This window comes from Ursus arctos, unplaced genomic scaffold (assembly GCF_023065955.2).
Source record: "Ursus arctos isolate Adak ecotype North America unplaced genomic scaffold, UrsArc2.0 scaffold_5, whole genome shotgun sequence".
Lineage (NCBI taxonomy): Eukaryota > Metazoa > Chordata > Mammalia > Carnivora > Ursidae > Ursus > Ursus arctos.
This window is the reverse complement of record NW_026623067.1, coordinates 42,557,945-42,573,151: the sequence shown is the minus strand read 5'-3', so window position 1 is coordinate 42,573,151 and position 15,207 is coordinate 42,557,945. Positions and strand designations below refer to the sequence as shown.

Here is a 15,207-nt window from a genome sequence, read left to right as displayed (position 1 = left end):
GTTACCCTAGACCAGAATCTGCTCTCTGAGCCTTATTGTCTTTGAAGTTTCAGAAGTAGTTTAGAATCTTGGATTGACCTACACCAATCAAGTTATAATATATCTGCTGATGTGCTAGTAATTCATTGGTTCCCTACTTTAGCTAGTGCTTTGGTCAGAATGCCAGATCCATCGTCAATATGTGGATTCAACAAAATATTTCATTGTGCTTTTTTTTCAAGATTTTATTTATTTATTTGTTAGAAAGTGAGCGAGAGTACATGCAGGGAGTAGGAACAGAGGGAGAGGGAGAAGCAGGCTCCCTGCTGAGCAAGGAGCCCATTGCGGGACTCGATCCCAGGACTCTGGGATCATGACCTGAGCCGAAGGCAGGCACTTAACCCACTGAGCCATCCAGGTCTCCCAAAATATTTCATTGTTGATTGCAAAGGCAGTTAAGTTTGATGATGTACTTTACAGATTCCAGGGAAACTGCTTTGAAAAGTTCTGTAGTTAAATGATACTAGATTCAAGAGTTGGCTTCTTAGAAAACCAGTGTTAGACCATTTCAGTAGTAATATTTTTTTTTCAGTAATATTGGGGATGTGCTAGGCATATTAGTGGTTTGAAACTTTGCAAGGTGTTTCGTAAATTTGAGAATAAGAAAATAGCTTCTAGGACTTTCTCAGAGGAAAAGAAACAACTTGTATAGTAAGTGAGAAGAGTGAATATTAGGAATCATGTCAGATCACTTTCATGTAAGGGCAGCACGTTCTAGGCAGTTAGCTGTATTTGTGCATATGAACTTGGATCTCGAAGGTCACATTTCGTTTCATGTTCAAGAAAGTTAAGAATAGGGGCGCCTGGGTGGCACAGCGGTTAAGCGTCTGCCTTCGGCTCAGGGCGTGATCCTGGCGTTGTGGGATCGAGTCCCACATCAGGCTCCTCCGGTAGGAGCCTGCTTCTTCCTCTCCCACTCCCCCTGCTTGTGTTCCTTCTCTCACTGGCTGTCTCTATCTCTGTCGAATAAATAAATAAAATCTTTAACAAAAAAAAAATTAAGAATAAGAAATTGTTTTTCATATGCCACAGGATTATCTCCGTACCCGTATACTTAATTTTTTTTTTATTTGTAGAAATTTTTATTTATTATTAATTCACTATTCTCTGAACTAGCTTTAAAGATGTGTTATCTTAGAAAATTAAAAAAAAAATTTTTTTTTTTCTTTTTGGTTACCTGAAGAAATACTTCCACACATTTATTTGATTCCTTGTCAAAGTGAATTCTTTGGGTTTGCATATTAATTCATTCTAAATAAACAATGATAAAATCATATTTCTTTTATAAATGAAAACCTTGTCCTTCCAGTCTTTTCAGTGTTGCCTTAATCTTATCATACTTCAAGTGATAATTATTCTGAGCCAATAATTTCATTAACAAGCAAACTAGATAAGGGAAACCATGAGTCCAAGGCCTTTCCTTCAGCTGTTCAAATTTGAAGATTTTATCAGTTGAGAGAGGAATGATTGCTTCGGAGGAAGTGGATTCTTTTCAATGTATCCTTAATGTGATTTTTGTTTTTCAAAACTGTTTTGGCTATTAGGAAAATCTGGAGAAGATGGGACCTCGTGTTCTGGATTTGCAGTTAGAATTTGATGAACAGGCAGTGCTGATGGAGAATATAGTCTACCTGACCAATTCCCTTGAGGTAAAACAGGCCAAGGATTTAATTAACTATAGTATATATAATCCTGTTCTTTTGTTTTATAATAAACCTTTCTGTAAACATCTTCTATGTTTTAGTACCTTTGCCAATTATACTAGTCAAAAATATTTTTGGAGGGAAAGAGAATGGGTGGGTGTAGAAGTTTCAGGAAGAAAAAAATAGTGTGATCTTATTCCATTTATCAATTATTTTATACATAAAATGCTAACTGTATGTGCCTGGATTTTCCTCCTGAAATTCTCCTTAAAAAAAATGAGGGGAGACCTTATATACAAATGCTTTAGAAATCTCTCATATTATGGAAGAATTGCTTCTTTTTTTTCCCCTTCCTGTTTACATCTCAGACTTACAGAATTGACTTAATTAGAATCCTTTGTTCATGAGGTATTATCATAGGTCCATGCCTGACCCTGTTTTGTTTTGTTTTAAAGTTAGTAATATAATGAACACCCATGAATGTACTACTCAGCTCAAGAACTAAAACATTAGCAATAGCTTTCACTTATCTGGGGAGTTTCTCCCCATTCCATTTTTCTGTCCCAGTCACTTCATATAAAGATTCTAAAAATGCTGTCTCTCAGACAACTTAGGCAGAAGGAAAGATAATTTGCTTGAGGAAACTGTGTTAGAGGACTCAGAAAAGTGGTTCTTGTTACAATTAAGAAACTTGACTTAAAAAATGGAGGTTTAGATTTTGAATAAAATTGTTCGATGAAATATGGTAATGGAAGGAAGTTATTTCTAAATAAGCATTTTATGTCATATAATTATAAATGAGTTAATTAAATTACTAAATATTGCTAGATATTTATTTTGTTTATATTTCTAAATGTTCATATATATTCCTGAAGGTCAAAAAAGTTTTTGGATTTTTTCACTGGGACAACGGGGAGCGCTTATATTGAGGGTCATCTTATATTCAGGCATATACAATATGCTACATTTCCAAGTTTTTTCATTTATTTAAGTGAAAGTCTTTTATAAAAAAATTAAGTGAAAGTCTTCTATTCTCAAATGTCAAATTTCTTTTCTTTTTTTTTTTTTTTTAAGATTTTATTTATTTATTTGACAGAGAGACAGCCAGGGAGAGCGGGAACACAAGCAGGGGGTGTGGGAGAGGAAGAAGCAGGCTCTCAGCGGAGGAACCTGACGTGGGGCTCGATCCCAGAACGCTGGGATCACGCCCTGAGCCGAAGGCAGACGCTTAACGACTGCGCCACCCAGGCGCCCCTCAAATGCCAAATTTCTGAACTTCATTCAAGTGGAAGCCTTTTATGCTGATTCTCATTTTCTCTTATACAGCAGATAGATGCCAGATTTCATTATAGAAAGTGGCAAGCAGGGATGCCTGGGTGGCTTAGTCAGTTAACCGTCTGCCTTCGGCTCAGGTCATGATCCCAGGGTCCTGGGATTGAGTCTTGCATTGGGCTCCTTGCTTAGCAGGGAGCCTGCTTCTCTACCTGCTGCTCCCCGTGCTTGGGCTCTTTCTCTCTCTCTGACAAATAAATAAGTAAAAAATCTTAAAAAAGAAAAAAAAACAGTGGTAAACACGACTATGTAAATATTAATGCTGTGAGACATTTAAGATCAATGTTAATTGATTATAGATTTCATTTGATGTTTATATCGAAAACAATAAAATTGCACAGACCGTTTTCTTAAAACTTTTAAAGAATTTTTTTTTTGATGGACGTTTAAGTGATTTAGTCTCTTGCTCTTCAAACAATATTATGCTGTGGGAACATTTGATCCTGAGTTTCAGAGCGCTCTCAGTTCTGTCCTGTGGTTGGCTGGCTTTCTGAAGAATGCACAGACCATTTCGTGTTAAGTGGAGAACCTAGTTTTGTGCTTTGGGGAAATGAGGTGATGATTAATTTCAGTCATATTAAGTGATACTAATGACTTTCATTTTCCCTTTTTCTATTTAGCTAGAACACATAGAAGTCAAGTTTGCCTCCGAAGCAGAAGATAAAGTCAGGGAAGACTGCTGTCCTGGGAAACCACTTAACGTTTTTAGAACAGAAGTAAGTTGAAAGAATCTCACTGAATCATTGCCTTTTAGAGCCAGAAGAGACCTTAGATGTTATATCCAAGCCCATCATCTAAAGATGGAAGGAAGTGAGGTGCAGAGACTTGAAGTGATTGCTTTGGTCTAGGCCACATAGTTTGTTAGAATGAAGCTGGGTTTGAGCTCTTCTAATTTCATGGTTGGCACGATGCTCGCTTTCCTTTGCTCTTATGGGTGGCATCAGATGTTATTTGTGGGTTTAAAAATCAAAATATGATCTTCAAAACTGATTTTTTAACCTGTTTTTTTCTTTTTTTTTTTTTTAATTTAAATTCCAGTGTAGTTAACATATAGTGTTGTATTAGTTCCAGGTATACAGTATAGTGATTCAGCAATGCTATACACTACTCAGGGCTCATCATGATAAATGTACTCTTAGTCCCTTTCACCCATCCCCTCACCATCTCCCCTCTGGCAGCCATCAGTTTGCTCTCTATAGTTAAGAGTCTGTTTTTTGGTTATCTCTTTTTTCTTTCTTTCTTTGTTTTGTTTCTTAAATTCCATACATGAGGGAAATCATATGGTGTTTGTCTTTATCTAACTAACTGACTTACTTCCCATAGCATTATACTCTCTAGATCCATCCAAATGTTGCAATCTTGCAAATGGCAAGATTTCATTCTTTTTTATGGCTGAGTAATATTCCATTGTGTGTATGTATGTGGTGTGTGTGTGTGTTTGACTGTTGTAAATAATGCTGAATAAACATAGGGCTACCTATATCTGCTTGAATTACTGTTTTCGAATTCTTTGCGTAAATACCCAGTACTGTAATTACTGGATTATAGGGTAGTTTGATTTTTAACTTTTTGAGGAACCTCCATACTGTTTTCTAGAATGGCTGCAAGTTTGCATTCCCACCAACAATGCACAAGGGTTCCTCTTTCTCCATATCCTCACCAATACTTGTTGTGTTGATATTAGCCATTCTGACAGGTGTGAGGTAGTATCTTTTTGTGGTTTCGATTTGCATTTCCCTGATGATGAGTGATGGTGAGCATCTTTTCACGTGTCTGTTGGCCATCTGGATGTTTTCTTTGGAAAAATGTCTATTCATGACTTCTGCCCCTTTTTAATTGGATTATTTGTGTTTTTAATTGTGGTTATTATTGGTGTTGAGTTGTATCAGTTCTTTATATCTTTTAAGTACTAACCCTTTATCAGATATGTCATTTGCAAATATCTTCTCCCATTCTGTAGGTTGCCTTTTAGTTTGGCTGACTGTTTCCTTCTCTGTGCAGAAGCTTTTTATGTTGATGTAGTCCCAATAGTTTATTTTTGGTTTTGTTTCCCTTGCCTCAGGAAACATATCTAGAAAAATATTGTTAAAGCCGATGTCAGAGAAATTACTGCCTCTGCTCTCTTCAGGGATTTTTATGGTTTCAGGTCTCACATTTAGGTCCTTAATCCATTTTGAGTTTATTTTTATGTCAAAACCTGACTTTTATTAAAAAATAGAATAGAAATTGAAATGTAAGCCTTTTTTTAAACAGTGAAGAGGAGCTTTCATACTTTAGATGAGTCTTGGTTTTATAATGTTACTTAAGACTTTTTGACTTTTGGCATAAACCAGATTGATGAATCACCTTAGACTATACTAGAAATGCCCCCCCCCCCATTTCTTTGGCCAGTGTCTTTGGTGAAGATAGGCAGATTTTGGAGTTGTGGGAGATTGTCTTTATTTAGTCTCAAAGAATCCATTGCCTAGTGGAGTGCCGTTGTGAGAATCCATAAAATGCCCTACTTTTCTTGAGAAGCGGAGGACTTATAAGTACTCTATTACTTTTACCACATTTAATTGAAAATGCAACAAAGAGGAAAAGCCTATTTTGAAAGAATGAGGTAATCATGATCATGAATATATGCTAAATTTATCTTCGTATTATGAATACTCTCAGTACATTAAAATATGGTGGTTTTTTAAAGTGTAGTCCTTTGGCCCACGGATAGGTACATGAAATAGAGTTCCCTATACAAATGTTTCTTTCTTTCTTTCTTTTTTTTTTTTTTTAGATTTATTTATTTTAGACAAAGTGCACATGCACACCTGCGTACGCAAGTGGGGTAGGGACGGAGGGAGAGGGAGAGAAGCAGACTCCTTGATGAGTGCAGAGCCTGACCTAGGTCTCCATCCCAGGACCCTGAGATCACAACCTGAGCCAAAGTCAAGAGTCATGCTTAACTGAATGAGCCACCCAGGTGCCCCACAGATATGTTTCTTTCAAGCTACTTTCAAACATTCTATTAAGCTACTATGTATTTAAGTCTTCCTTAAGACTTAGTTGACTTTTTCCACTTAAAATAATGAGCAGGGTCTTTGACTATATAGCTTATATAATGTAGGACGTAGTATGGTGTATGACTGAGTTTAATCTTGGCTCTGCCTCTTACTGCCTATGTGACCTTGGAGTACTTTTTTTAATGTTACCAGTTCTCAGCTTTTCATCTGTGAAAAGGGGTTTTAAAGAGCTACCTGCCAGGATATAGGAATAATGTCTATAAAATGCTTAGTACAGTGCCTGGTACACAGTTGAAATTCAATAAATGGTGGGAGTTGGAAGAGAAAATATTATTACTGTTATTATCCATCATCAATATAATACAGAGTCATTTTTATCTAGGCATTTGGTTGTAAGCATGGGCTTTTGTATATTTTTTCTTTTATATTTGAGTATCCCTCCATCTTGATTTTAGGATACCAGAATTAAATTTTTCACTGGGCATTAAAAATTGAGCAGAGATTTTCTCTCCCTCAGCAGTATTCAAGTTTGATTTCGTATAACAGTTATTTTCTCTTTATTTTCCTAGCCTGGTGTTTCAGTTTCCCTAGTGAATCCCCAGCCATCCAATGGCCACTTCTCAACCAAAATTGAAATCAGGCAAGGAGATAACCGCGATTCTATAATCAGGCGTTTAATGAAAATGGACCGAGGAATCAAAGGTAAATGGTTTCCCTGAAATGCACATTTGGCAGTAGTTTGTGGATATGATGAGTTCTAAGCAGAGGGGAAAAAGAAGAGTAACTGGCCTGTTTAGGGACAGCAATGTCATGTTGTGCAAAGAATATTGGACTCAGAATCAGGAAGCCTGTATTCTCTTTGGGACATTGTGGCTGTGTATCTTGGTGACTTGGCCATGTCACTTAAACTCTAAACTGATCCCTCTTTCAGTAAAATGAGGATAGTGGATTGGATATTTTTTAAGTTTCCATCTAGCTTTCAAATTGTAACAAGCAATTTCTTTCTTTCTTTTTTTTTTTTTTTTAAAGATTTTATTTATTAGACAGAGATAGAGACAGCCAGTGAGAGAGGGAACACAAGCAGGGGGAGTGGGAGAGGAAGAAGCAGGCTCATAGCGGAGGAGCCTGATGTGGGGCTCGATCCCAGAAGGCAGGGATCACGCCCTGAGCCGAAGGCAGACGCTTAACCGCTGTGCCACCCAGGCGCCCCTAACAAGCAATTTCTATCTCTTAGGGGTTTTTAGATTGAAGGCACACATATATTTAATATTTTAAACTAACCTGCCTGCTAGGTCTGTTTCTGGGGAAGGAAGAGAGACAGAGTAAAACTTGTTGAGTGACTGCTGTGTATTAGCCATTTAATCCTTTAACTGCCCTAGATTGGAGAGGGTATTATCATTCCCTTCTACAGATGATGACATGGAGCTCAGAAAGGCTGAAATGACTAGGAGATTTCATTTAGGTAGTAAATCCTGGAGCTGGAATTCAAATTCAGGTCTTCTTGACTCCAAAGTTTGTTGTATTCTTTCTTCCAAACAATGTGCTTCCAGCTAAAATATGTAAATAATATTAATTTCTTATCAAGATTAAGTCTGGGTCTTCCATGATTTGATTTAATATAATAATTTATAGCTGCTTTTTTTTTTTTTATTGCTCAGCCAGGTCTGAGGCTGAGCAGGGTGTGAAGGGAATTAGTCTATCTCTGTATTATTTTTCTTCCAAATTATAAAGACAAATTAATCTTGAGATTCCCTGTTTTGCATTCTCTTTCTCTTCTTGATGGCAATCAAGAGTTGATTGGGTCACGTTCTATCAGTATAGAAATTTTTTGAAGAGACTTAGAAATCCAAGACACTGACCTAATTTATGGAACTATATTCAGATCAGCAATATCACATTAACATAGAAGACTTAAAATAGCCCTTTGGAATTCATTCTACAGGTATTTTTTGTTCTCTTGAGGTCATTCACGCATCTTCTGTGGACTTGTTTTGAGAGACTGTCAGTATAGCGTATGTAGTATGTATGTAGAGACTCCTGTGTATGTACTAAGGCTTCAGGGAGCTCACAAAGTACTGTTCATTAGGAGGCTGCATCTAGTGAAGGAGCAGGGCCCTGAGCTATTCAAGTACGTGATCACAATCTAGGGAGGAACTGGTGTGTACAGTAAGGGAGATACAGATAAAGTTGATAGCACAGAAAAAGGTGAGATTATTTCCAGCTATTGTGATCAGGAATGAATTCACAGAGAAAATAACTATTTGGATGGGACCTTGGGAATTATACCCAGGGGGTAAGGGGGGAAGGGCACGTCAGCAGGAAGGATGCTTTTATGTTTCTCTGTGTAGCAGCAGCATATGAGGGCTAGGGATTTTTCATTTGTAAACATTTTTTAAAATTGTGGTAAAATACACACGACATGAAATTAACCATTTTAATCCTTCTTAATTGTACAGTTCAGTGGCATCACGTATATTTACACTGTTGTACAACCATCACATTATTCACCTCCAGAACTTCTTCATCATCCCACACTGAAACCCTCTGCCCATTAAATAACGCTTCCCTATTCTCCCTCCCTCTAATCCCTGGTAACCACTGTTCTACTTTCTGTTTCTTCGTATTTGACTATTCTAGGTATCTTCTGTAAGTGGAATCATGAAATGGTGAATAAGTGGCTTATTTTGGTTAGCAAAATATCAAGGTACATCCACGTTGTTGTAGACCTTTGTCACATTCCCTTGGTAAGCCAGGTGTTACAGGGCACAGAAAGCAGAACTCGAAAACTTTTAAATATGAATGTACAGGAAGCCATTTTGTGGCCTTCCATTTGGCTGTTTTATACTGCATATATTCGGTCCATGAGAAGATTTGGTAATAGGAAGAACTCTTATCTTTGAAGAACTATGTGGTGGCTTTTAAAAAAAAATAGGTGGTTCTGTGGACCCCCTGGGTAGGATTATTATGAAGTTGTAGCATGTGAGAGGATCTTTTCCTATATTGGAAATTGTATTTTGTAATGTTACAACTGCCTCCCTTTTAAATATGCTCAGATCTGGGACTGATGAGGTTCTTCAGAATTGTACTGAAATGTGTTTTCTGTATCTCGTCTTTTCTCACTGAGCCTCCAGCATAATTCTTACATCCTTTGTCATACTAGCTGTGAATAATATTATCATAAAGTACTTTAAGTTTGATGTTTGTGGCTGCTGTGAATTTTCGAAAATGGATAGAAATGTTAGGGTGGAGTTTGAAATTGATATTCCTTCAAGTATCTGCAGAAGAGCTCTAACCTTGAGACTTCTCCAAAAGCCCTCAGGATGCTTTGATATCTAAGGGGGCTAAGTATATTGAGTGTATGAGACAGGAAGGGAGTGAAATTCAATAACATATTTCTGAGTCTGTTTGCTGCAATAGCCAGTAAGTTGTCCAATTAGTGCCAATTGCATTGAGGGTGATTATGATCTAGGTCCAGGAGGGACTGGAGTGAAACCATCATTTCTCTCCACAAAGGCCACTGAGCAACTATTTGATGATAATGACTTTAAATCACTCCCAGCCCATGCCGCATATGAACTGATAACATGGAGGTGAAAGGCTGCATTTCACATTATCAATCCCTAGGGACTTTCAGTCACTCTCATCATTTCTCCAAGTGCCTGAACTCTTGTGTAGTTACAGACTTAAATTTCTGCATTTTCAGTGATGAGAGAGGTCTGCGATAAGAAAAGAAGAGTAAAAGCACTAAGAAAGCTCTAAGAATTATTGGCAGTAATGAGCTACATGGTGAAACATGAAAGCAAATATGTTTTGTCACTTAGATGCCTGATTGAGTGTTAAGGCTTTGAAATAGTTTGATTCAGAATTGCTGGGAATGATGAGGGAGGTCTGTTTCAGAGAAGAAGGGGGAGAGAGAGAGAAGGAGAGTGAGAGAGGGAGAGAGAGGGAGGGGTGAGGGTGCAGATCTGCAGTAAAGGCCTCATGCATAAAATCTGCTGGCAGAACTTCTCACTGCTTCCATAGCAAAATATTTAGTATCATCATTGTGCTTGTTGAAATGTAATAGCTGTTAAAGTGAATTGTATTCTCTCCCCCAAATAAGACTTTCCTGCAGGGTTTGCCTTCATGGTCGTCTCGGGTAATTATTCTGTAAGCTTCAATATCCCTACGCTAAACTTGCAGTCTTTCAGTCTTTGTTTCCCAAAGAGAATATAATGCCTGGATAACTTGTACTCCTGGCATAGCCACCAGCTGCATTAATGTCTGCTTTTATCTCTTATCCCTCTCATGCTAAGCTTCATACTCTCAAGGCAGCATGAGGGAGTGTAGCTCACGGACCACCTAGCAATCTGCTTTAGGAAGGGGTGGGAGCTAATTCAGAAAATACCTTCTATTCCTGTGGATCAGGTTAAGTATAACTAGCCATGCTACACTTAGAATGAGATATAAACCCAGAATCAGCATTTGTAGTCATTTATGATGTTTTTCTACTATATAAAATAAAAGCACTTGATGTCGGGATGTCTCAGAATTGCTGAAATAAATAAATTTTTTTCAGGCTCAGTTGTTGGCAGGATTGTCGGATCATAAATTTGTTCAAGGGACAAGTGCTTTCTTTGCCAGGAGCCATCTTATCAGCTTGCACAAGAGCAGATCAGAAAAATCTCAAGCAGGGCAGGATTGGAGCTCATCCAGAAGCTCAAAATTCAGAAAACTCTGCCCTTTCCCCCGTCCTTCTCCGTCTCTCCTTGTCTCTCATCAGCTTGGTAATACAAACACTTCATCCTTGGAGCAAAACAAGGAACTGGTAATGCTGTTTCTTAGAGTAGTAATTCTTCAGAAGTATCTTTCGAAAAAAGCTACAACTCTAGCAGTTTTAATGCATCCCAGGAACCAAGACAAGAAAGAGAAAGAAGTTTTAAACTTACTGCTATTTTAAAAAATGGTTAACTGAACGGGGCGCCTGGGTGGCTCAGTCGTTAAGCGTCTGCCTTCGGCTCAGGGCGTGATCCTGGCGTTCTGGGATCGAGCCCCACATCAGGCTCCTCCGCTGGGAGCCTGCTTCTTCCTCTCCTACTCCCCTTGCTTGTGTTCCCTCTCTCGCTGGCTGTCTCTCTCTCTCTCAAATAAATAAATAAAATCTTTAAAAAAAAGATGGTTAACTGAAGCATATAAAAAGTGATTTGAGAAACCATATAGGATAATGCTCAAAAATATACTCAATCCTTCCTCTTGGTTTATAATTCCAGGTGATGTGTTACATAAAATCTCTGTCTCTGAGTCTTTGATCTGGCTAGAAGCTGCCAGGAGGATTTGTTAGATTTAGCTCTGCTTTCTGAGATTGAGTCTCATTTAATAATCTCATGAAAATATCTTTTAGATAAACAACTGGTGTGTTTAAAGCTTGTATTGTCAGGCTCAGGCATGGGTTTGAGGCAGTGACTATAATTAAATGCTCATATTGATCATCTTTTTTGCTGTAGACCTTTCTAAAGTGAAGCTGATGAGATTTGATGATCCATTGTTGGGGCCTCGGCGAGTTCCTGTCCTGGGGAAAGAGCACACTGGGAAGACCCCCATTTCTGAGCATGCTGTTTTCCATGTGGACCTCATGAGCAAGAAAATTCATCTCACTGAAAATGGGCTAGGGGCAGATATTGGTGATACAATTATCTATCTGGTTCATTAAACTCATGCAGATTGGAGATATGTCCTGGTTTCTGGGGATGTGACTATTCTGTCTACAGATTGGGTATTAAGAACCTTCGGCTGGACCTTAATATACTTCATTTCTAACCATCAAATTCTGTAATCATAGTTACACCAAGTCATCTTGGATTCCTGAACCTAATAAATTTTTTTTTTTCCTTATTGGGACCTCTGAGAGAAGTAGTTTGTACTTTGCTTTTTTTTTTTTTTTTTTTAACAAACTATTGCTATTTCCCAGAAGCTTCTAGTCTTTTATATTAACACAAAAATGTCAGTATGTTTCTTTTCAAGGTGTACTTTATACTACTTATGAAGGCTAAGGTTTATCTAACAACTTTTTATATTATATGATTATGGAGTTGTATTTCTTCTTTAAAAAGAAAAACTGAATTAGTTCGTTTTACTTTTTAAAGAACAGAACTCTCATGATGATTTGAAAAAACACATGAGAATACTTTGACTTAAGTATTTTGTATAAAGAACAAATAGGTCTTATATTTAGAAGAATTCTTTTAGCTTTAATATATTTGATTAATCACCAATAATGTTTTTTTAGGGCTGACATCAATAGTTTATAAGCAGTTTATAATGATTTACACTGAATTTAGGCATTTTAAAAGGGGATTTTTTTCCCCCACAGAAATCTACATTTGTCAGATTTGTCTCAAGTCCAGTTGTGTTTAAAGATCATGTCCATTGTATTGCAGATTTATTGTTTTACTCCTGCTGGAATGTCTTTTGATATTATCTGTGCCATTCTGCTTCATATGAGGAAAAGTATTAGGTATTGGCTGACACTAGAGAAAAAGTTTTGATTTCTTTAAGAGTTCAATATGGGCAAAGACGGGGCGTCTGGGTGGCTTAGTTGGTTAATGTCTGACTCTTGATTTCAGTTCAGGTCATGATGTCAGGGTAGTGAGATCGAGACTGCATTGCCTCCTGTGCTCACTGGGGAGTCTGCTTGAGATTCTGTCCCTCTGTCCCTCCCCCTCCACTCACAGGTGCACGTGTGCTCTTTCTCAAGCAAATAAATCTTAAAAAAAAACAACAACATGGGCAAAGACCAATTCTGATAACCATAAGAAACCTGAGTTCTAATTTTCATTTTAAGTCAAGAGATTTTACTAAGCTTTTTTATTTTGCAACAGTTTGACATTACTGGACCACACTGAATGCTTTATCACAGATGCATTGAAGTAATTCATTTAATGTTAGAACTGAAAGATCCCTTAGAGGTCAAGTGCAAGTCATCATTTATCTGGTAAGGGCCAGCAGCACAGTATAGCACGTAAGGTCACATGCTCTGAAGTCAGACTAGCTAGGTTAGATCACTTCTTCCGTTTGCTATTTGGGTGATCTTGGCCAGTTACTCAGCTTCAGTTTCTTCATCTGTGAAATGGAAGTGATAATGTGTCTATCTACTTTCTAGGCTTACCAGGAGATGTTTAGATGAAACATTCTAGGAAAACCATATATATAACATAGTACCTGGCAAGTGATAAGCCTTCAGTAGCTGTTTCTGATTAATAATAATGATGATAATAATAATAAATAAACCCAAGATGTATTGGCTTAAGGTTATTGTAGGCTATAATCATGTCTTTTGTGTTGGCTTCTGTGGGGCCACTGTTTTTTTTGCTTGCCCTCTAGATTCTTTTGCTGCTTCCTCAGTCTGCATAGCCTTAGTTATTCCCTAAATCAAGTAATTTTTCCTGGTGCCTAAATGCAAGCTCACTTATGTTTAATTTAGGTAAATTAAACTACATGTGCATGGCAAAAAACAAAAAGCAAACAAAAAGGATGGAAAATAGTTTTAATATTGTGGATGATTATGCCTTTTTTTTTTTTTAAAGATTTTATTTATTCATTTGACAGAGATAGAGACAACCAGCGAGAGAGGGAACACAAGCAGGGGAGTGGGAGAGGAAGAAGCAGGCTCATAGCAGAGGAGCCTGATGTGGGGCTCGATCCCATAACGCCGGGATCACGCCGAGCCGAAGGCAGACGCTTAACTACTGTGCCACCCAGGGGCCCCGATTATGCCTATTTTACTAGATGAGCCTATGAACCTATGCTGCCTTGAATTAAATGTGAGTTGGGATTCATAGATCCTCCTTTCTTGCAAGCTCAGGTCCTTGGATCTCTCTTAGAATGAGCATCTTGCTGGGCTGAATATGCTTCTTGTGTTTAAAGAGACATCAATTTTGGGGCGCCTGGGTGGTACAGCGGTTAAGCGTCTGCTTTCGGCTCAGGGCGTGATCCCGGCGTTCTGGGATCGAGCCCCACATCAGGCTCCTCTGCTGGGAGCCTGCTTCTTCCTGTCCCACTCCCCCTGCTTGTGTTCCCTCTCTCGCTGGCTGTCTCTGTCTCTGTCGAATAAATAAAAATCTTTAAAAAAAAAAAGATACATCAATTTTGTACAAGGAAGCCTGTAAGCGTAAGCCCATTGCTTCATCTGGTGCTCAACTGAAGAAACAGCAGTTAGTTGAAATGCTGAAGGAAAACAGGCTGCATTGGGCTTACTGTAGTGATAGGAGATTGGTATCTTCCTTAAAGGATTTTAATTCTTAAGTTGTGAGATATGCACACACAGAAAAAGTGAATAACAAGAAATATATAATATACACTCAAAATAGAAAAGATTTGACAAAAATATTAGCTGCAAAACAACTTATCTACAGAGCAAAACCTATGTAATCACCATTCAGTCAAAGAACAGTACAACGCCAGCACGTCAGAAGTCTACCTTGTGCCTCCTCCCATAAAGACAAGCTTGTGTCCCTGTCAGTATACAATCAGTTTTTATACATGCTTTTTTTTTTTTTAAAGATTTTATTTATTCATTTGACAGAGATAGAGACAGCCAGCGAGAGAGGGAACACAAGCAGGGGAGTGGGAGAGGAAGAAGCAGGCTCCCAGCGGAGGAGCCCGATGTGGGACTCGATCCCTGAACGCCGGGATCATGCCCCGAGCCCAAGGCAGATGCTTAACGACTGCGCTACCCAGGCGCCCCTATACATGCTTTTTTTTAACTGACATCTTTAAAAAATTTTTTTTAATTTAAATTCAATTTAATTAACATACACTGTCAGATCTTTTTTTTTTCTTCAGCTGTTTTTATCCATGTTCTATGTGAATCTGTAAAGAATGTTTATTCTACAATCGTAATGTTCTATATATGTCCTTTAGGTCATAGTTGTAGATTGAGCTGTTCACATCTGTATCCTACTGTTTTGTTTTGTTTTCTTGCTTTGTTTTTGAGAGGTGTACTGAAATCTCCCAAGATCATGGATTTACTTATTTCTTCTTGTAATTCAGACAGCTTTTTGTTTTATATATTTTGATGCTGTTTTATTAGGTGCATATAAATTTAGATTCTTTTATCTTCCTGGTAAATTGAACTTTTTCTAGTTGGGAAGTATTCCTTGATTTTTAGAAATGTTTTTTGCCTAAAGGCTATGGGGTTAATATAATAACATCAGTTT

The 15,207-nt window shown here is 37.8% G+C and overlaps 1 protein-coding gene across 2 annotated transcripts in view; it reads left to right on the top strand.

Annotated features, from left to right (window-relative positions):
• LARS1 (leucyl-tRNA synthetase 1) overlaps nucleotides 1–11,884 on the top strand; it is a 67,788-nt gene extending 55,904 nt beyond the window's left edge. For both annotated transcript variants that reach the window (XM_026498991.4, XM_057307446.1), the window contains 4 exons: nucleotides 1,584–1,688; nucleotides 3,635–3,730; nucleotides 6,583–6,715; nucleotides 11,497–11,884. In XM_026498991.4, the coding sequence (XP_026354776.1) occupies nucleotides 1,584–1,688; nucleotides 3,635–3,730; nucleotides 6,583–6,715; nucleotides 11,497–11,702 (540 nt within the window). In that variant the 3' untranslated portion in view covers nucleotides 11,703–11,884. The remainder of the gene's footprint in view (nucleotides 1–1,583; nucleotides 1,689–3,634; nucleotides 3,731–6,582; nucleotides 6,716–11,496) is intronic.
• Nucleotides 11,885–15,207: the final 3,323 nt, after the last annotated feature.